A 23,927-nucleotide genomic window follows, 5' to 3' on the forward strand; every position below is an offset into this window, starting at 1 on the left:
ACCACTTTCCAATCCTGATATAACCCCTTTTCCTTTTAGCTCACCCTTGGGATTTCAACCATCCTCCCAGCTGAGGTTAAACAGATTGGCGATTATTTACAAAGGAGCAAGAATAGAACTGGTCATGTGACTTCCCTCCTAAAACTCCAACTGCTACTTGATGTTTCTCCACTCCCCAGGCCATAGCACAGCCCACTGCTCAGATGTTGGAGCATCTCACAAGAATCTCTGTTGGGTACTTGCAAGCCTAGCTTCATTCTGGAATCAGTAGTGCAGGGTTGTCCAGTGGTTAGAAAACTCTTAGATCCTACATATTCTTAAACTGAAACAAAACAAAACAAAACAAACAAACAAACAAAAACCTTCTCCTGGGACACGACCTTACCTGACAAGATTCACAGCATTCTCCTTCTGCACAAGTAAATCCTGGCTTCAATACACATGTGTGTGCATCACAGCAAGGATTAGTACACTCCTGGCAATAACCACAAAAGAAATATGAGAAGTCGATATGTGCTTTGACTCCTGTTTGAAGAGTTAATTAGTTGTGCTTCTGTGTAATCTGTTACACTTAAATGCTAATGCATGATTGTTGGCTGTGGTACATACATACAGATTACTATTTAGAACTGGTGTTTGGGACTTCTACTATTTCTCCTTCTCTTGTGCTGTTTGATACACTACAGATAATGGATTCTCACTGACAGAATTAGAGAGTCCAACATTTACAATCTTCAATTATCCTAAGGATCTCCATTTCCTTGAAGGGCCTTACTGCCTTCCTGTACTGAAGTATGATGTGAGACAATTCAACTGCTGAAGATCTCATTTTATGTTTTGCTCAAGCTGTTCATAATTTCAGGCTGACTTTTATTTTTTAATGTATCATTAAATAGCATCAAAATGGTAACCTGTGCCCTATTTTCTCAAACAAAATTAAAACCTCAAGAAAATGGAGTGTGGCCAGATAAGGTACCTCATGTATTAGAATGAATCCATGGAACCATTCCAAAGAATGCATATGGACAGGAGGATCAGTTTCCAAAATTAAGAGCCTCTTTATGTTTAACCTGAGACATTTGAAGACATTCTTATAACCTTTGGACAGGTCACTGTCCCCAGTCTGATTATGCAGTCTCTAACTGCTGTCCCACTAGACCTCCTGGTATTGTGCATTATCTAGACTGTCATTACTAAAATTGTGGTCCTTGGGCCAGCAACATCACTGTAACCTTGCAGCTAGGTAGGTGTGCAGAATCTCAGAACCACTCCATACTTATTGAATCTGAGTCCACATTTTAACAACGTCCCCTGGTGATTCATCTGCATTTATTAATTTGAGAGGCAGTTGTGTAGAACACATACCTATGTGATAAGCTCTTGAAAGAAATAGCTTCTATGATGGGGAAAAGCATATTAAGAATTACTTTAAAATTTGCCTCAAGGGCTTTCCCCAAATGCTCCAGAGACCACAACTATGATAAATACATGAAACATTAGAACGTTTGTGCTCTATTAAGAGTTTTCCAATAACAGGAACTATCTAACTGTGATACAGGCTAGCCTCATAAGTTAATAAATAAAACTTGATTGAGTAAGAGATTTTGTAGAGCAGACTCTGCATGAGACATCAGACTTAAGGACAATAACTTATGGGCCCTTGTCGCAAGCAGAACCAATTGTATATAAACAAGAAAAGGTGATGCTGCTGATCTCCAGCAAGGTCATTACACATGTTTCATGACTCGATAAGAAGTCTTGGAATGAGGCTGAACCAATAATTTGTTAAAAAATAAAATAAAATGGAAAGCAAAAATTTTAAAAGCTTTACAAGGAACACCATGGTTGGTTTGATTAATGGCCACATCCCTACCTAGGTTCTACCTGATCATAAATTTTGCAATTTAAAGATAGCATCGTTTGTAAATACCTGAGGAGGGCCACAGTCACACTCTTCACCCTCATCCAACTTCTTGTTTCCACAAAATTGGAAATCATCAAAATTGCAAGGAAATGGAATGTTGAGCATGCATGTTGGCTTATAATCCTTCAGGTACGTGTGGTATTGGTTTTGGCTGCATTTACTGAATTTCAGTGCAGGAATGCTAGAGACAGAATGAAGTAAAAATAAAGATTAATCCTATCAATGCATAGTGGTGCAACAGCTATGAGCATTTTATAAAGCATTTAGAAAGAGCAAATGTAAATGTTTACTGTTAGATCAGGGAAGTAATTGGGTTCTTTATTATAGAAAATATCTTCTCAAAACACAGTGAACATATGCTATTTTAGTGAAAATATCTTGGCTATAGATCCTCTAGCAAATCCTTCCTGAAGTCCACATTATAGACTGATTGTGTGTGTTTACTGCTTCCAAATCCTCTTTAGTTTGGTCCTCTTCAAATAACCTATATACTTGTTTATCATCTCTACTAGATTACAAGCATCTCAAAGCAATAATTGTATCATGTGCGATTTTAAAAAATAAACATTAGTTAACACAGTGCCTGGCACAAAGTGGTTCTCTATAAATTTGTTAAGACAAGCGGTTGGTTTAATAGTGTACATATCCATAGGAATGTGATATATTTCTTAACCTGAAATTTATCTGCCTTCCATCTTCCTTTTCTTTTGACTTCCTTAACATTATTATTGACATAATAATTAAATACAGTAGGACTTTAGAGTCTTGATTACACTTGACTGAGATGGTAGAACTCTGTAAAATATTACTAATTATGTAAATAATAATGTAAACTAAATATTAATTACTGAGTTCTTATTCTATGCCAGTCATCTCATTTGGCCGTGTTAGCCACTTTACTTCATTTAATCAAAGTGTGGAAGCATTGATCACCAAGAAACTTTTCTTACTATATACAATGCTTTACGTATACCTGCTCTGAAGGGATTCAAAGATGTGCGAGACTTAGCACCTGACTGCCTGGCAATTTACAGTACAGTGGGGAATGCTGGACATGCTTTTATTCTGTAACTATTTATGGAGTATTTAATATGTGTTTGGGACTTTTCTAGTAGAGTGGTGATATAACAGTGACCCAAACAGACAAAACCCTCTGACCTTGTGGGACTAGCTTATATTTCAGCAGAAGAGTAAAGTTATAAATAAGCTGAATGCATGAAACAGAGAATATGCTAGATAGTAATAAGTACTAAGGAGAAGACAAAAAACAAAAGGAGTGGGAAGTGAAATGACAGGATATGTGTGTGATCTAGATCAGGTGGCCAGGGAAAACATTGGTGGGAATAACATTTGAATAAAGATGTGAAGGAAGACATTATAGCTTATAGAAAAGATGACAAAACAAAGCATGCAGAGTCTATTTCTCCCCTAATTGCCGTGGTAGTGATTGGTACTAATTGTTCATGGTGTACTTTTTCAATGTGCCCAGAAAGAGTTTTGGGATTTCTCTCATAGTATCACTAGAGAGAGACACTATCAGTTGGCAAGATTTAGCCCCAGAAAGGAAACTCCCATGCCTAGTTATGTAATAGACATTTTAGGAAATTCCATAGCTTTACAACAAATCCTACAATAGTGGGTTTTGACTCAAAATCCACTTTTGAAATACATCTTTTCTTTCTTTCTTTCTTTCTTCCTTCCTTTCTTTCTTTCTTTCTTTCTTTCTTTCTTTCTTTCTTTCTTTCCTTCCTTCCTTCCTTCTTTCTTTCTGTCTTTCTTTCTTTCTTTCTTTTCTTTTTCTTTTTTCTTTTTTCTTTTTTTTTTTTTTGGAGATGGAGTTTTGCTCTCGTATCCCAGGCTGGAGTGCAGTGGCATGATCTTGGCTCACTGCAACCTCCATCTGCCAAATTCAAGCAATTCTCCTCCCAAGTGGCTGGGATTACAGGCATGCACCACCAGCCCGGCTAATTTTGTATTTTTAGTAGAGATGGGGTTTCTCCATCTTGGCCAGGCTGGTCTCAAACTCCCGACCTCAGGTGATCCACCCACCTCGGCCTCCCAAAGTGCTAGGATTACAGGCATGAGCCACCACTCCCAGCCCACTTCTGAATTGTTTAAGTGTATTCTGTGTGTTGTTCGAACCTCACCTTCCATCACTGTCCATCACGCATTTTCCTGAAGGACAGGTGCATGGGAACTCATCATGCTGCATCCCAAGGTTATGCCCCAGTTGATGTGCCATTCTGTTTGCAATTATGTTTGCGTCAGGCAAAAGATCCTGATGAAAAAAAAAAATTGCATTAGAAATTTTTGAAAGATAGCACACTGTGTACATAGTGCTTCAAACTAGTGGTTGAAAGGCCTGGCTTCTGGCTCCTAGTCAACTGGTACTTATTTAAAAAGGCATGGACTCAGTTACCTCTCTGCCCTGTACCTCAGTTTCCTTAATTATATAAGAAGCCCAAGAAAGTGACTTTTTAAATATCTCTAGCTCTAACATTTTGAAATTCTTTCTTTGTGGCATGGTGATAGTCATTGTTAGATTTATAGAAGCTCATTCTTATAAATAGTTAAAACTGTTAACTAACATTATTATGATTTTACCTCTTCAAAATTCATATGTTGAAGGTATAAAACTAACTTCAAGGTGATGACACTAGGAGGTGAAGTCTTTGGAAGGTGATTAAGTCTTGGGGGCAGAGCCCTCATAAGTGGGATTAATGCCCTTATAAAAGAGGCTTGAGTGAGATTCCTGCCCCTTCTACCAGGTCAGAACACAGCAAGAAGGTGTCAACTATGAGACAGAGAGGCTTTAATCAGACTCTGAATCTGCTAAGGACTTAATCTTGGATTCTTAGCCTCCGAGAAATAGATTTCTATTGTTTCTTACGTGTTCATTTGTGATATTTCATTACAGCAGCTAGAATGAACTAAGATAAATATCCTACACAATATAATAAATAATATTGATTGTCTTCTTTGTACTAGATATCCAAATTCTATGCAAACGGAAACGTGAGGTTCTTGTTTTCAGCTTATAGTCTCCCATTGCACAACAATGCTATACAATCTTAAAGAGGAAGTTTCTATTATGAGAAAAACTTAAATGTCAGATATATCAAATCCATGGAAGAATTGGTTAACTTGGCTCATAGTTCTATTGTATGCTTTAATTTCTATGTTAATACAAAATTAATTTCCAAAAAGAGGTGGGCTATCAGATTACTATAAAGCTAATAAAACATACCTAATTTGGTCATCTCATCTTACTCACATAAAGTTTAAAATGTGTCCTGGAGTGATTATAATATCATAATCTAAGTAGCATATATCATAGTCTAAGTAGCATAATCTAACAGCATATATCAGATGAAATTGACTCTATGATCCAAAACTTATGTTACTAAAATACCATAGGAAAAGTTATAAGCACAAAATAACTATGTAATAAATAAGTCATGTGGTCATTTAAATAAGTGCTAGCTTTGAGGTCTTTGATCTTAATAACAGACAAAGTATAGCAACAACTAGGCAGCAACATAAAGGAAATAAATAGAAACCTTTGTGTTTTCAAGAATCTCTCAGATGGGGTTACTTGGACAACATTTACTAGAAGCTTAGAGACTTTGGAAAGGATCACATAAAAAAAGGAGTCAACAGTTTTTAGGTCTTATGCTTTCTAAAAGTGAATTGACAGGTTGTCTTGATATGATATATGAAGTGGTTTATGTACCTTATTATCAGCACAAGAACAATTATCCTCACTTGCCAAATGAGCCATCAACTTGTGTGTACATTATTTGTCCTTATAAGTGGCTATATTTCATATGCAAAAGAGCTTTACTAATCATTGCATGCTGATCTGTGGTATACCATCCGTTTAAACTCTGAACAAAGTGAGTTTGCCTTCAACATTTATAATTTTTTAATGAAACATTTTTTATTCATTTAATGAAGAAAACATAACAGTCTGTTCATGACATATCGTAGTGAGTATATATGACAAAATGAACACAGAATTTCTTTCCATGGAACCCAGGACATTACAAAAATTTTATTCAAACATTATTAAGTAATATAAATAAAACACAGCCCACCTTAATGATACTGGTCGAATAATAGGGCAGGCACATACCCGCTGGATAAGAAATTCCTTGCACATGTGTGTAGATCCACTTCCCACTATGAAAAAGATGCAAATATACTCTTCAACCTGAGTTAGTAGTTTAATTAACACAAAGATCAAATTGCAGTGAACCCCAACAATGCCAATGCTTTTGCATGTGAAAATGCCTTCTTATTTCTGGAGTTTTGGAATTGAGGCTGACCTTAGTTGATATTGAGCTCATCTTTAACCTGTGGGATATTCAAGGCATTAAAAAAGCCAGTGCATTTGGGAGGCTGAGGCAGGTGGATTCACGAGGTCAAGAGATCAAGACCATCCTGGCCAACATGGTGAAACCCCATCTCTACTAAAAATACAAAAATTAGCTGGGCATGATGGTGCACACCTGTAGTCCCAGGTACTCGGGAGGCTGAGGCAGGAGAATCACCTGAACCCAAGAGGGGGAGTTTGGAGTGAACTGAGATTGTGCCACTGCTCTCCAGGACACAGAACGAGGCTCCATCTCAATTTAAAAAAAACAAAAAACCAACCAACCATAAAAAACAAAACACAGTGCAATCTTAAACTGAAATTGTAGAAAAGTATAAAACAAAAACAAAAAAATACACATCAAAAAATAAAATCGAAATCCCATTTTACTTGACTCTGTCTACTCTGCCCTCAGCCTTGGCTAAAACCACTTACAAGACCAGAAATTAATTAATTAATGAAATTTAAAAGTGCTTGGAAGGAAAAACAAAGTAACACAGTGAATGGACTTAACACCATGATTGATTAGCTACAGTTGAAAAATGTTAAGACTTTTAATCAACCATAGAAACTCAGGTATGGTTTGATAGCTACAATAAAACACTTAAATGAGTTGTCAGGTAAAATGAGAACTGTTCTTGGATTACTTGAAAAGACAAATGTAGATATTTACATTATAGGAATCCAAATTTGATTTGATTTCAGGGATACTATTTAGAGTTGGACCACTTTAAAAAGAGCCATTAAGTGCTAAAGGGTCACACCTGGAATGTAACAGAACTCAAAGACGAAAAAGGTGGTCAGACTAGATGACCCCTTTCAGTCTAGACCTGTTTTGATTAAGATACACTCCATTTTTTTCTTTATTACTGAAATGTTTCTCTTCCTACATTTCAGGCATCAATATTTGACTATGCTTCTTGGAAAGACAGAATTCTGGTCTTTTTAAACTCTGGGGATATTGAGAAAACCACATATATAGAGGGGAAGCACCAGGACAAGAATAATCTCAAATGTTCTCTCATGGTCGCTTGAAATCAAGTAACACATGTTAATGCTGTATATACTGTCTTGTCACTTCTACATCTAAGTGAATACAGAAGGACAGATACCCAAGAAACTTAACACATAAGAAGTCCCAAATATGATGCTCAATTGGCTATTTAGTAGCATTTCACCCCATCTCCTTACTTGCAGACATCCTATTGATATGAGAAGCTACTGGTTAGAATAGGAGATGTTCTAACGTAGTTAAAAGTTTTCTACTTACACCCATTCAAATGTTTTTGGGTTTATTTATTAAGTATTTAAAAATACATGTATAAGGAGAGGGCAAAAGAGTTAATCTTGCCCACTCTGAAGTTTATGGCGATGTTTTACTACGCTTCATTCCCCATGATTTTGAGGCATGCTAATGCATGAATATTCAAGTACAAGCCAGGCACAACTATGCCTCTGGAGATAGATGCTATGGGCCATCCCAGATATAAAAAATAGGAATTACATTATTTTGGAGGTCTGATTCAATCTCATTAATCTGCCAAAGGATGGAATCTGACTTCCAACTACAGGTATCGGAAGCTTCAGGTTTTTGAGTTCAGACGGAAAGTCAACATCTAAATAATAATAGAAGATTAGCAGGCTGGATTTGCAGACCTTAGGAGAAATACCGATATTATGGGTATATAAAGTAGGAAAAGTGGGCACTATTCTAATACAGTAGCTTTAAGGGCATGAGAAGAGATGCTAAAAGATGGCGTCACTCTAAAGGACTTCTTCCACAATTTAGCATTCTTTAGGATAACAGGACTGTACTAAATATTAGGTTGTATTACATTCAGTTCCATAATTACTTATCCTTTTCTTCTGGGCTAAGTACTGTGCTAGGTATCTTGAATAACAAAATGATAAAATAGTCCCCTTTTAAAGAAATTAAAGATTGAGTAGTCTAGACAAAGTCACGCTTTTACTTAGGAGTATTAAAGCTCTGACAGGTTTCACTTATCAGATTAGTTGTCTATTCAATTGTAGAGTAGAGAAGATGGTATTGAAGGGTTGGTCACCAGGCAGGCAGATTTTGATGAGGGGAAATGTTCAGAGAGTGAGGTGCTTTCCAAAAAAGGCAGATTTTGGTAGAATATTGGAATGGTACAACATGGGAGGGTGAGATGAGTTAGCACTGGATGTTGATAAAAAATGTAAATGGATTCTAAAGGCACTTTGTTTACCTAATGGCATTTTTAAGTCTACCAAGAATATTAATATATCAGATTTTTTCTTTTCTAGTATTAATATTAGAAAGAACATCAAATAGCCCACTTGAAAACTTTCTATTTATTTATTTATTGAGGCAAGGTCTCATTCTGTCACTCAGGCTGCAGTGCAGTGACACAACCACAGCTCATGTTATCCTTAACCTCCTGGATTCAAGAGATCCTCCAGCCTCAGCCTCCCAAGTAGCTAGGACCACAGGTGCATGCCCCCATGATCAGCTAATTTTTAAATTTTTTGTACAGATAGGGTCTTGCTATGGTGCCTGGGGCTGGTCTTGAACTCCTAGGCTAAAACAATCCTTCCACTTTGGTCTCCTAAAATGTTGGGATTAAAGGTATAAGCCACTGTGCCTTGCTTAGAAATTTTCTGTATAGGTACAAACAACATTTTGTCCCTATATACTACCCAAAAGTCAACTGCTTAAGCAATTTTTTTTCTGTTAATTTTTTTTTGTTTTCTTTTGTAATAATCCACCAACGGTATGCAAGAAAATAGAGCAATCACCAACCTGAGTAATACAACATGATCAAAATCCTTCCTTGTTTTAAGAATCCTTTCTTGCCAAGATGAAAAACGCAATAAAGTAGTTTCTATATTTGAATGTAGTTCTATTTTATCTTCATGTGTCCATATTTCAATGCCAACCAACGTCACATGGATGTTTAAGGTTTTATAAATCTGTTCAAAGAAGAAACCATTTTTCACAAAGTCAGGTTGCTGGAAAGATTCTGCAATATTATTATATTCCTTTACATTTTCCCCAAAACAATAATTTGAACTTGTGAGGTATATAAGTAAACAGTGCAAGCCTCATGTTACAAACAGATATATCAAAATGGGACAGAGTGCATTGCCCAGAATACCTGGTGAATTTTCTGGGCAACAGTGAAATTTAATCAGAAAGATATGCCTCCTCAAACTATCATAAGTCTTACAGGCGCTGTCTCAAGATGTGCTGGAAGAATTTATTAAAGTTCTGAGTTTAGAACTGGCCTAAAAGCATAAGTTTACTAACAGTGGCAGGTGGTGTGACTGCTCCTTATTCACCTTCATACTTTAAGCCAAGGGTTCGTTCTGTGACAGGTTAGAAAGTTGGTATTGGTTTTCAAAAACTTACCTGCTGTGTTCGATCTTTATGTTTGATTTCTGTAACTACCTTTTTTTTAAAATCTGAGAAATGTTACTAGGGATTGCTCTAAGCAGGCAGAAATAGTTGTAGCCTATACACCTCACACCTATTTCTACCTGTTCTGTAAACACCTGGGTGATAGGTACTTTTATGCCAGGACAAAAGAAGTTGGAGTTTATGCAATTGTTATGGGAATTTTGAGAGAAAGGACTATGTGTTGTATCAGTTTTATATTCCACAACAGTCAGTACAAGTAGGTTGAAAGACAGTGAATGATAAAGTATCAACACTGAATGAACAGAAATGGAACGATCATTCATACAACGTTACTAGGCAATGTAACTAGTCAATAAGAAGGCTAATACTTATATCATTCCTGTAACAATAAACTTGTGTTAATATTCTACTTTTCTTAATCTACAAGATATGAATATACTCAATTCCATGTGTCAATAGAGGCCAAAAAGGTCAGTTCATAATCATGAGAATTAGATGCCTTTTAAACTCTCCTGAAGTTAGACATCTAGTCAAACTCTGACCTCAAATCTACAAAGCCTGTGATATGCATCCTTATTCCTCTTGGCCCTGAATTGTTTGTTTGTTTGTTTTTGAGATAGGGTCCCACTCTGTCACCCAGTCTGGAGTGTAGTGGTGCAATCATAGCTCATTGCAAAGTTGAAATCCTGGGCTCAAAGGATCCTCCCACCTCAGTTTCCTGAGTAGTTGGAACTACAGGCACACACCACTGCACCTGACTGTCTTTTCTTTCTTTCTTTCCTTCCTTTCCTTTCCTTTCCTTTCCTTTCCTTTCCTTTCCTTTCCTTTCCTTTCCTTTCCTTTCCTTTCCCTTCCTTTCCTTTCTTCTATTTTTTTTTTGTTGGGATGATGTCTCACTTTGTTGCCCAGTCTAGTCTTGAACTCCTGGGCTCAGTGATTCTCCTGCCTTGATCTTCCAAAGTGTTGGGATTACAGGCATGAGCCACCACACCAGGCTCTTGACCCTAATCTTAATGTGTGGTAAACGTTAGAAATTAAGTACTACATAGCAATAATTATTTTAACCTGGGATTTTCAGAGCCTCTCTATTCGTAAGTGGGCTTTATATTTGCAAGACTATGCACAAGTGCAAACGGAAATATTATTTGTCATTCTGATTATATTTTCTTCTCATAAGAACAAATCTTATAAAATAAAAGCCATGCTTTATTTGCTAAATTCTTGGATAGTTTTGGATACACACATATGGAAGGTTGTGGAGACTTGAACTGCTCTTTATAGTAGGGAAATAACTATGGAATCTCTAAGTTGAAAGGGGTGAAGACATAAAGTCAAAATAAGAAAGGACCCAGTGAAATAATATGAGTATGGGCTCTGTGAAGGATAATAAAGGGTCAGTAAGAAGGGATACAATGGCCAGGCACACGGGCTTTTAGACTTTGTTACCTTAAATTGTTTGTTTTATAATGTGCTATGTAATCTCCCAATCTAAACTGCAAATCTTCAGTAAAAGTTCAGTAATATGCAATGGTTTTATATGTATGTTTATTTGAAGATTAGAAACCAAGGAGAGAGTTTTAGTCTTGAGTTGGGGTCAATGCCAGGGAAGTGATAAAAGACATAATTACAAGATAAAAGGAATGGAAGAAAACAGAAGTAATTATGAGATGTAATCATTGCACTCCATACTGTTCCTTCCTCCCTCTTACAAAAAGGCATGGGGAAAATTTTCAATTTCCACAGACATAAATTGAAATAGTTGGGAGAAGTTCTGCTTCTGCCTACAATGTATGAAGTTAGAAAGAATGTTGCCTCTACCCTGACAAAAAGGACAAGCCAGAGAAACTACAAAATCATATATTTTTTTCTGAGTCCACCAGAGAACTGAGGCAATAGGGCCAAGTGTGCCTGAACCTTAAGCAAAGACAGTCTCCTTCAAGGAGAGATGGTGCCAGAACACCTCCCTTGTGGCAGATAATGAGAAAGAAAGATGTTGAGCACTTTATTAATGGGTAGAAATAATTGACCAAATATCATTAATGAATTGCTTAAGGCCAAGTATGGGATAGAAGGAGAATGCAGAGCCTCATGGAGATCCAGACACAGGGATCTCAGGTCCGCACACAGATTGATCTCCATGGGCCTCCGTGGATGCCGATAACCACAGTGGGGGACAGAGAGGGAGTTTCAAGATGGCCTCCCTCAGTGGTGCGGGCCTGAAGAAGGGGAGAATTGCTGCTTTGCAAAAAATTATAAAATCTACCGAACTCTTTCCCCAAGGAACACAAGCCTTAAGCTGCCAAGGGAGCTATAGCAAATTTTCCCCCCAGAACCCAAATTAAAATTTATTACAGCTGAAGAAAAGGAAAACAAAACAAAGCAAATCAAAACAAAAATAGCCTTCTACTCCTGGAGGAGAGGTGGGAAACTGTCCTGAACCCAGACCATTCGGGATCTCCTACCAATGGAGAGGAAAATGAACACTGAGAAATACTCAGCCAATGACCCATGGACAGAGCTTCCCTAAGACTGAGGTTAAATCAGGATAATAGAAAGTGCTCTGGGCCCCATAACTAGGCTAGAAGGCACTGAGGAGCAAACAACAGGCCACTATTGAAGAAGGGGTGAGAATGTGAAGGGAGGTGCTGGCTCTCAAAGCCTAAAGTTGAGAATGGAACAGAAATAAGGGGAAAAGCTCTCCAACAATGCAGGACCCATCGTATGCACAAAGTAACACTAGATGAATACGCAGTTGATAGTTCACTGCAGGTAGCAGTAGCAACAGCAAAACCAGCTCAATTTCTGACCAGATTAATCGACTTCCACATGTTAACGACCTAGCAAAAGAAGAAGTGCACCATTTCAGGCATAAATACTATTTTCTTAGACTCTACTATGCATACTGTCTACCATCCAATAAAACATTAAAGAACATATAAAAGAGCATGAAAAGACAACCCACTGTTGGAGAGAAAAGAGCTGACAAAACTAAACTCATAGATGACCCACATGCTGAAATTGTCTGACGGGAAATTTAAATTAGTTATCAATAATATGTTGAAGGCTCTAATGGAAAAGATGGATGTGGTTTGCAGAATTCTAAGATGGCCCCCAAGGATTCCTGTTCCTGGACACTAACACACTGTGGAATGACCTCCCTTTCAATGCGGGCAGCACTGTGAGTATGATGAATTTCACTAGTATATTTAGGTTATGATACAGCACAAAGATAAAGGGAGCTTACAGCTTTTCAGATGCAATTAAGGTACCCAAATCAGAGGATTCTGAGTTGAATAACAGTGAACTTACTGTGGGTAGACCTAATTTAATCTTTGAAAACAAGTCTAGTAATTTGAAGCAGCAGCATTTCTCCTGGTGGCCCAAAGAAGAAACCTGACATGTTGTGAAACGGTCCAAGAGAGCACTGTGTGATAAGAAATTGTCAGGGCCCCCAGTAACTGAGATGGCCCCAGCAGACAGCCAGCAAGAATTTGAGGACTTCAATCCTGCAACTGCATGAACTAAATTCTACCAACAACAACAAGCTGAGATCCCCAGGCCTGATTTCCTCATTCTGAGATCCTGAGCAGAGAACCCAGTTATGCTGTACCCAGATTCCTGCCTACAAAAATTGTGAGATCGTTAATGAGTATTGTTCTAAGGTGCTAGGTTTGTGGTAACTTGTTATGTAGTAATAAAAAAATGAATATATTGAAAAACAAGCTTGAAAAGATGAGGGAATTTCAGCAGAGAGGTGGAAACTATAAAAGAGAGTGGATGAAAATAGCAGAGTACATATATAGTGGTAGACACAAAGAATACCATTGGTGAATACATCAGTAGGCTAGACATGGGTGAGGAAAGAATACTGTTGGCCCAACAAAAATTAGCCAAATGGAAACGCAAAGAGTTAAGAGTGAAAACCACATAGGGGAAGGTCCAAAGCTGTGGGAAAATCACAAGATCTAGTATTTGTATAATAGAAACACGACAAAGAGAAGAGAGATAAGAAGGCAGAAGAAATATTTGAAGAGATCATGGTCAATAATTTTTAAAAATAGTATAAAACAGCAAATCACAGATCCAAGAAGTTCAGAGAATCCAACACTATAAATACCACACACACACACACACACACACACACACAGACACACATACACTGATGAGGGTATGCCAAAGGGACACATAGACCAGCTGAAATATTGCCCAATGGACGAAAGTGAAACAATTTGAGCAACAAAATAAAGTAGTGTTAGGTTGTAACTCAAAGTACAAAATAAATATCCACTGATATAAATAAATTATTAAATACATGTTAATGGAAGAAAAGAGATAAATCTCTTGCGTAGAAAAATTTCAAGCAATTTATGTAGATGCTCCATTGTCAAGGAGGAAGAGCGTAATTTACACTTCTTAAGTGTGAGCTGTGCATAGTAACTTTCTTTCAAAGAATATATTACTGTAAGGAAGCATACACTTTCCATATGACCCAGTATTTCTACTTCTTCGTTACTTACCAAAGAAAAATGAGATTTTATAATTGCACATACAACTATACACAAATGTTTAAAGCCATTGTATTTACAATAGCCAAAAACTACAAGCAGATTAAATGTCCCTCAACTGGTGAATTAGTAACCACTGGCCTAGAGGGGCCTTCCGTACTGCTTTTTCCTATGGGGTCTCTTTATCCTAGTAATAGGGCTGAGGTGTCTCAGAATGAGTCAGCAAAAAAAAAAAAAAAAAAAAAAAATGTGTTGCAATTCACAATTTGTTTTTTTTAAAGGGTTATATACCTCATTCTAATTTAGACAAATTAAGCATTTTAATATATTTTACTGAAATACTTACTCCACTTTCTATGCCAAACCATGGACAACAAATTATAGCTTAAAAGACTTTTCATTATACAACTTCACAGAGCAGTGATTTAAAGTAGTGCGATTTGGTTTACAGTGATTGATTTTCATATTCTTTGTACATTGCTTCATAAATTTTGTGGTTAGAGACCAAGTTTTGAAACGTATTTCAATATTAAATGCCATTTACATCGAAAATTGAAAATTCAGAGCTGTGGTTTGTTGTTATTATTTTTTCCTGTGGATTTTTGTTATGAGTCTACTTGGTGAATCTTTGTGCTTTGTACTCCCTTAATATCAGGTGACTACAATAGTCCAGCAGAGATCTATGCTGAAAGGTTCTTTGCATTCATATTATTGGTTTGATTCAAAAACTATATCAAACCTTACCATGTTGACAAAATTGACCATTCCCCAAATTCGGTTCCTTAGTTTATTGTGAGGATGACTATTCCTGCGATACTGGAAATATAAATATCATATTAATATTCATTAATAATAGGAGTTGCATAAAAGCTCAACAAAATACTTCATTCATCATCAGCTGTTACAAAGAAAAAAAAAAATCATTGGCCTAACGAAGAAAGAGAACTCCTTTCATTCAGCTAAACACCAGACAACTTAAATAAGTTTTTGATATAAAATAACTAAATACAGCCCTCCTAAAGACATGCTTAGGTTTAGTATTACTTCAAGTTTTTCTTTCTAACTTTGTTTCGTTTTCACATTACATTATACTACATTATATTAATTTATTAAACCAACTGATTAGTGTTCTTTAGAGTCCATTTTTTAATCACATAGATGAAACAAACCTATTAAAGCTACAAAGCAATCAATATATGGCAAAGAACAGCAACTTTATTAACCCTTCTGTGTCCTTGGTGTTCACAAAATAAAGAATATATAATAAAAAAACCCACTGGAGCTGGAGATATGCTGAACAGGGACAGGAAAGTGTAGCTACCCCTTCTCTCCAGGAAACAGCTATGAGGGCAAACCAGACTTTCATGTCCCGTCTATTCTGACTTTTGTTCTCTCTTTTAACTGCATTCCCTTTTGTACCATTGGGATCTTGTATCAATTATCAATTTAGACTTGATCAAATGTACTTAATAATAACGTAAGGTGTACTGTAGGGATAAATGCAAATGGTCAAACTTCTTTCATAATAAAAATAAGAAATTAACCTGTCTTTCCTGAATCTTACAAGTATCTACTTGTTACCATCCCATTGCTCTCCTGTTACGTTAAATATCAAAATACTGCTAAGATATAGCATTCTTCAATTTTCATCTCCCACCTACTCAACCTACTACACTCTGATTATAACTGCCACTATTCCATTGAAACTATTTTTTAAAACCCACAAATATTCTCCTAATTATCAAATAAATTGTGAATATATTTTCCTTTCTGGTCATCTTGTCCACATGTAATGTTGACCATTTTCAATTTCAACAAATTTCTTAACTTCTTGGTTTCTATTACCCCATACACTCCTGCTATTTTATTGTGCGTTCCCATTATCCTTTTAAATACTGGATGACAAACATGTTTCCCAACAGGATTTCCACTGATTGCTTGATAGATAAGAATTACCCAAAAGTCACTGCCTAAAATTCACTGTGGAGAGAGATTCTGAGGCTATTTTAGGGATCACAAAGATTAGGTACTTTATCAATCAGTGATTTTCAACCAGAGGAGAGGGAGGAGGAATGGTTAGGTATGAGCTTTGCACTTTTATTGTCAAATCTTTATTTAGTGGTTGGTGTTTCCCAGGATTCAGACATTTGTGTTCTGCTCTTCTTTTTCAACTTGCTAGCTGTCAGTGTATCATCCATATCCTCACTTAACTTCCCTGCTGAGAATTCCACACTATCTTCAAGATATGTAAACTTCTCAACATGTTTCCAAAGACTGCCTTTGGTTTCCTTATTTTATTTGATTGGAATGCTCACATTTTCTACCCTCCTCTTGCTTTCTTGCCCTTTATATTGTTGTTGTTCCTCGAGACAAGGTCTTGCTCTATCATCCAGGCTGGAGTGCATTGGCGTGAACATGACTCATTGCAGCCTTGACCTCCTGGGCTCATTTGATCCTCCTGTCTCAGCCTCCCGTGTAGTTGTATTCACAGGTACACACCACCACACCCAGCTATTTTTTTCTTTCTTTTCTTTTCTTTTTTTTTTGGAGTGATGGGGTCTCGCTCTGTTGCCCAGGCTGGTCTCAAACTCCTGGTCTCAAACAATCCTCCCACTTTGGCTTCCCAAAGTGCTGGGATTACAAGGATGAGCCACCGCCCCTGACCTCTGCTGCCCTTTTTATTTGGCTATCATATATATCATTAATTCTCAGGACCTAGCATAATGAATGCACATTAACTATTTGTCAAATGAAAATGGATGATTTACCATAGGAAATTATCTAAATAAAGAAACCCTTAAATATTTCAAGACAGTATTAAAGCAGCACATGCAAGAGCTATACATGTAAAGCCCAGTTTAATGCAACTAAAATAACACCAAGCAACCCTTCTCCTAGTATCTGAGTAAAACTTTTAATAACCTGTCCTTACTCTTTGATAACACATATATTATTATTAAGAGCAGTGTCTCTTAGCACTCTTTTTAAAATTTCTCAACAACATGACAATGTAAGCCTATCTGTTTAGTGCTTAGAACTTACAATTTCTATTTAAAATTTTTTTAGTAGGTAAACCAGTTTCTTCTATTTTAATGTGTAAAATGTTATATCTTTTCAATTAAAATGGGTCTTACCTTTTTTTTTCTTATTACATTGGCTGGGAATTTCAGTAAAAATGTTGAAAGAAATCTGGTGACAATGAGCAAATGTTCCTTATTCCCAATTTTGGAGGAAAACTGCCAACATTTTATTAATAAGTTTAATGTTGATACTGAATAGGAGTTTGGTAAATATTCTTTATTTTCTTCCACTTTTTATATCCCAAGAGGTTTATGATGAATGAGTGCTGAATTATATGTGTGTGTATACATACACACACACCTACTATATACATACATATATAGTACATACATTTGAGATTGTTACTTTTAAAAAATCTGTTCATGTCAAAGCAAAGCAATATTCACATCACTGGAGAAAACCATCACTCTCATGTAAACTTTTTATGGATATATCTTGGCTTGGGCTTGCAAATATTTTTTGGACATTTGAAGTTGCATTTATAAGTGAATTTAGCTTATAATTTTACTTTCTTATAAGATCATGTCTAGATGTGTTACCAATATTATCAGTTGTCATAGATTGTTATTGTAATAACTCAAGGAATCACTCTTACTGGTATCTATATCTTTTTATAAGTTTCCTCCAACGTTGATTCTAGGCTTGGACATATGACTTACTTTGGGTGAGACATGTAAACATGTACAAACAGAAGCTTGAAAAGCTCTTGCACCTGGAGCCTCTCCTCTCTTTTGATGCTTCGATGCCCAGCTATGATGCAAGAAAGCACAACCAGCTAGGCTGCTGGAGAGACATGGCCAGCTGAAACCCAATACCACGTACCAGGCAAATGACTGTGGCCATCTTAGACTAGCCAGCCAGTGGAGTCAATAGATTATTGCAGCTGCATGAGTCATTGATTACCCGCCAGGTTTTGATTAGTTTATGACACAGTGGTAGATAAATAATACAAAGATTAGACTAACCATCTAAAATGCAGGATTTTTTCCTCTTTTCCTATTCTGTGGAACAGTTTGTAAAAGATAAGGTTATTTATTACAACAAACTTTGGTAAAACTTGTCATCAAACTAGTCTGAGTCTGGTGTTTTTATTTGTTAATAGGTTATAGACTCCTTACGTAATTTTTCAAACTTGTAAATCATTTTGGGATTTTCTATTTATTGTTGAGTCAGCTTGATAACATTTAACTACATACTTCTGTTTATAAATTTATTGGTACATAGTTCTTCATATATTTTTAATGATGTGTAACCTTAATTTTATTTATAATTGTGTTTTATTTTCTAACTTTACATAGATTATTATTTTTTTTAATCGGCATTGTCAGAAACTTGACTATTTCATTAATGTTTTCAGAGAACTAGTACTTGGCTCTGTTGAACTACTCCATTGGACATTTTTTTGTCTTTTGTTTCGCCTTGTGGTTTTATTGATTTTTGTCATTGTTAAATTACTTTCCTCTTTCTATCTTCCTTGGATTTATACTGTTCTGTTTTCAAATCTCTCTAGTTGGACTCTTAGCCTCTTTATTTTCTTTCTTTTTTCTTAATAAAACTGTTTAAATTGACAAATGTCTAAATACTGGCATGCTACCTGTATCGAGTAAATTTTACTTTAGTGTTTTTTTTTTTTTGTCAGTTATAAATAGTCCATAATTTCAGATTTAATTTTTTAGACAATTAATATTTGGAAATATATTTTACTTTAAGTTTCCCAACCAATGGTCTTTTAATGGTCTAATTAAACAATTTTGTTATAACTTCTAATTTGTTGTGGTAAAAAAGAAAAAAGTGATCTTATGATATCTCTTTGCTATTTCTGTTTATTTTCTTTGTGGCCAGATACCCTGTTAATTTTTTCAAATATGTTATCTGTACATGAAAAATATACATATTCTTTTTTAAAAAAATGCAAGGTAATATATCAATTGGTTAGATCCAACTTACATTTATGTAGTTCAAATCTTATCAATTTTTGCTGAAGCTATTCCTCTGGACTTAAAATTTTCTGATAGAGAAGAGCTAAAAAATACCCTACTTTCTCTGGCAAACCTGTTACATTTTGTTATCTTTTAAACTTTGTTGTTAGGTGTTTTCATATTTTATGTCCTTCTGGTGCTCTTTTCTAATTAATTTTCCAATTTATCTCAAATAACTTTTAAATCATAAATTATCCTTTACATACTATTAAAATAATAAGATATCTTTTTTGGGGAAAGAACTACTTTATCTTATTTAATGAGATTTTCAAGTTTCTGAGAATTTTAGCTATGTTTCTTATGAATATCATAATATCCTTTTTTTTATATACAGTTTGAGCTTCTAACTTCTTTTTTTGTTGTTGTTTTGCTTTGTTTTTTGGGAGATGGAGGGAGTCTCGCTCTGTCACCCAGTCTGGAGTGCAGTGGCGTGATCTTGGCTCACTGCAACCTCCACCTCCCGGATTCAAGCAATTCTCCTGCCTTAACCACCTGAGAACCTGGGATTACAGGCACGTGCCACCTCACCCGGCTAATTTTCATATTTTTAGTAGAGACGGGGTTTCACTGTGTTAGTCAGGCTGGTCTTGAACTCCTGACCTCAGATGATCCACCCGCCTTGGCCTCCCAAAGTGCTGGGATTACAGGCATGAGCCACCACGCCTGGTCAAGACTTTCTAACTTCTAACAGGCAGATGTAATTGTTATATTTACTCTAATTTCTGACACATTTGGAATTACTTTCACATATTATTTTGTTTTTGTATTTACAATTCTGTATGTATGTATGTATATATGTAATATAGTCATACATTGCTTAACAATGAGAATATATTCTGAGAAATGGATTCTTGGGTGATTTCATCATTGTGCAAACATCATAAAGCATACTTACACAAACCTGGATGTTATTACCTACTACACATGTATACCATATGGTATAGCCTACTGCTCCTAGGCTGCAAACCTGTAGAGCAGGTTACTATACTGAATATTGTAGGCAATTGTAACATAATGTTTTTTGTATATGTAAACTTAGAAGAAGTGCCAAAAAAAGTTATAAATGACAAAAAATAAAAAGTAAAAAACTGGTATGCCTCCTAGGGAACTTACTATGAATGGAGCTTACAGGACTGAAGGTTTCTCAGAGTGAATCAATGAATGAATCAGTGAATAAATGTAAAGGCCTAGGACGTTACTGTACCTCACGGTGAACTTTATAAACACTGTACACTTGGCTCCACTATATTTATACAAGTATAATTTTATTTCTTTAATAATAAATTAAGCTTGGCTTACTGTAACTTTTCACTTTATAAACTAAAAATTTTTGAACTTTTGACTTTTTGGACAATGGTTTAAAATACAAACACGTTGTACAGCTGTACAAAATATTTTTTCTTTATATCTATATCCTGTAATCTTTTTTCTAATTTTATTTATTTTTTACTTTTAAATTTTGTTAAAACTAAGACAAAAACCACACATATTAGCCTAAACCTACACAAAATCAGGATCACTAATATCATTGTCTTCCACCTCCATAACTTGTCCCCCTGGAAGGTCTTTAGGGGCAATTACATACACATAGCTGCCATCTCCTATGATAACAATGCTTTCTCCTGGAATGCCTCCTGAAGGACCCACCTGAGGCTCTTTTACAGTTAACTTTTAAAATATATCAATAAGAATACACTATAAAATAACAATAAAAAGTATAACATAGTGAATACATAAACCAGCAACATAGTTGTTTTTTATTATCAAGTATTGTGTACTGTACATAATTGTATGTGCTATACTTTCATATAACTGGCAATGTGGTAGGTTTGTTTACACCAGCATCACCATAGACACATGAGTGAAACATTGTGCTATAATTTTATGATGGCTTTGATGTCACTAGTATAGGAATTTTTCATTATCATCTAATGGGACCACTTTCATATATGTGGTCTGTTGACCAAAACATTGTTATGCGGTGCATGACTGTTGGCATATGTGTGCATGTGTGTATTTTCTTTGAGGCTTTCTGTTGGATTGGTCTTTTTTTTTTTTTTTAATGTTCAAATCCATCTATCCCCATCTACTCTTTCGGGATATTTACATTCTAATTGCTAGGTTAATAGTGATTACAATTAAAATTTTAACACCCATACTTTACTTACCAAGTGTAAAATTGTGATTACCTTTGCATTCCTAATCTAAAATTCCATAGAACATTTTAAGTATGATTTCTTTCTCCCAACCTGTTATCCTTGCCTGATATTTTAGTACTCAATTTAAATTTTACAACATTTTGCATTAGCTGTTTGAACGTATTTTTCTAGAAACTATGTCTTCTGTTGTTTAAAAGGTATGCTCTGTTTGTGATTTACTTATAGTCAATCTATCTCTTATAGTTGATTTTAAAAGGTTTTTTCTTTGTCTTTGATATTCAGAAATTTTTCTACAATGTTATCGGATTTGTTTATTCCTTTCCTTCTGGAAGATTCTCAAGAATTGCCTCTCATTTGTCATCTGTCATCCAGTCATTCCCACTCACTCTTTATAAACTTCATATTCTGAATTAATGTCTCTTATGTTCTCTTTTACAGTTTCCAACTTATTATTTCTCTGGAGAAATGGTTGTTTCTCTAACTCCTCCATTCTCCAATTCACTAATTATTTCTTCACATGCATCTAATCTTCTGTTTAATTTTTCCAAGGGTATATACTTTTTCCTTTTATAAATGTTAAAACAGGTAGTTTTTCAAGTATGCCTGCCTTGTTTTCCAGTCTTTTCTAGTTATTTTAACATCATTTTTATTCATCTTTACATCTTTAATAAGTTAAAACATATAATTTAATGTTACAGCATAGTCTGAAATATCATTGGATGATTTACAGATCCTGGAGAGCTTATTTTCCTTTTCTTTGAGTTGGTTGGCTTCCTTATGTAGTTCATTCTATCTTAGATTATTAAAGAGTCATTTTAGGATATTTTTGACTTGACCTCCAGCAGTTTAGCAGGTCTCTAGTAAGCTTTTATATTAAAAAGTTTGCTTGGCAATGCTGTATCTGAAGAAATATATAATATCATGTCCCACATCTGTGCACAACACAAACAGGAGATTTGTTTTCCCATGTGTAACATTTTACCTGCTCCTGACTACAGGCAGACAGAAAATTTCCTTTATTTCTTGCAGTTTCTGTGGAGTGTTTCTAGTTCCCTTTTCTGAGACAGGCAGCCCTTTATGAGTCTGAGAATGATGCAGAGGTCTCATTTCCAAATTTCAGTATTTTGCTTCTCAGGGGTTTAATTTCTTAATTGCCTGTTTTTGCATTCTATACATCGGGATCACCAAGCCTTTAAATTTTACTTACTGTTCTGACAGAGATTTTCTTCTTCATTTTTAGTACTTGTAGATTTTCCACTTTTTCTTTTGAGCTTAACAATAGGTTGCTAAAATATTTTCAATATTTTGTATGTCATTCAGCATTTCCATACGTTCTTAATGGGGACAAGTGTTCTACTTTGGGTCAGTCTGCTATTGTGGCAAAGGACCCCATAGTCTCTTATGTACATCTGTTTTGGAAAACTAAAAATAGGACTTTGAGCCTAGAATGGAACTCTGATTAGAATGCCTTTTTCTCTATGCTAGAATAACTACAAGTTCTACAAGGAAGAATAAAGAGAGGTAAGTTCAGCTGAAAACTTACCACAGTATCATCAGCAACAACGAACAATTCAATGTACTTTTCATTATGGATAGCCTGTAAATTTAGGGAAAATCCAGTTGAAGTATATTTAACACTTTTTATCTTAACCCTTTAAGTTGGAAAAAAATTCTAATATTTTCAAGATAAGAAATGTTAATATTATTGATACAAAATGGGGAGGCACATGAATATATAAAAATTATATAAATTTATCTAAATGAAATCTACTATATGATTAAACATGGGGTCCTATATATTGGATTGTAGTATTTCCTATTTGTTCTTTTTATCTTTTCTTTTTTTAAAAAATTTATTTTATTTTTTAATTTCCAGGCTACATGTGCAGGATGTGTGGGTTTGTTACGTAAGTAAATGTGTGCCATTGTGGTTTGCAGCACCTATCAACCCATCATTTGGTATTAGTCCAGCATGGATTAGCTCTTTTTCCTAATGCTTTGTTTAGGCTTTCAGGTCAAATAAGAGTTGTAAAGAATCATAAACTCATACTTTAACATTTAGGTTTTGTTTTCTTCATTTACTGAGTCAATGCTTCATTAGTAAGCACGTATGAAAAACATCCATCCGTACCTGACAGTTAAAACATAGGATGGAGTATTAGGACTGACTGCATTTCTTGTACTCCTTCCCCTGCCTCCCAACTTTCTAATTTTCAGTAGTCTCAATTCCAAGGAAACATGTATAAATTTTGCTAATTATAGATCTTTTATTTTTTATTTTTATATATTTATTTATTTTTCTTTTGAGACAGGGTCTCACTCTGTTACCCAGACTGGAGTGCAGTGGCAAGATCTTAGCTCACCGCGGCCTCCACCTCTTGAATTCAAGCCATTCTTCTGGCTTAGCCTCCCAAGTAACTGGGATTATAGGCACACGCCACTACTGGCCGGCCAATTTTTTGTATTTTTTTTTTTTTTTTTTTTTTTTTTTTTTTTTTTTTTTT

At 35.4% G+C, this 23,927-nt stretch overlaps 1 protein-coding gene across 2 annotated transcripts in view; it reads right to left on the reverse strand.

Annotated features, from left to right (window-relative positions):
- ADAM7 (ADAM metallopeptidase domain 7) overlaps positions 1–23,927 on the reverse strand; it is a 63,550-nt gene that overhangs the window by 17,388 nt on the left and 22,235 nt on the right. For both annotated transcript variants that reach the window (XM_017884474.1, XM_017884482.1), the window contains exons 7-13: positions 22,967–23,020; positions 14,949–15,020; positions 9,082–9,251; positions 6,022–6,106; positions 4,072–4,202; positions 1,931–2,105; positions 386–475 (exon numbers count right to left, since the gene is read on the reverse strand). In XM_017884474.1, coding sequence (XP_017739963.1) covers positions 386–475; positions 1,931–2,105; positions 4,072–4,202; positions 6,022–6,106; positions 9,082–9,251; positions 14,949–15,020; positions 22,967–23,020 — 777 coding nt within the window. The remainder of the gene's footprint in view (positions 1–385; positions 476–1,930; positions 2,106–4,071; positions 4,203–6,021; positions 6,107–9,081; positions 9,252–14,948; positions 15,021–22,966; positions 23,021–23,927) is intronic.

This window comes from Rhinopithecus bieti, unplaced genomic scaffold (genome assembly GCF_001698545.2).
Source record: "Rhinopithecus bieti isolate Rb0 unplaced genomic scaffold, ASM169854v2 scaffold_315, whole genome shotgun sequence".
Taxonomy (NCBI): Eukaryota; Metazoa; Chordata; class Mammalia; order Primates; family Cercopithecidae; genus Rhinopithecus; species Rhinopithecus bieti.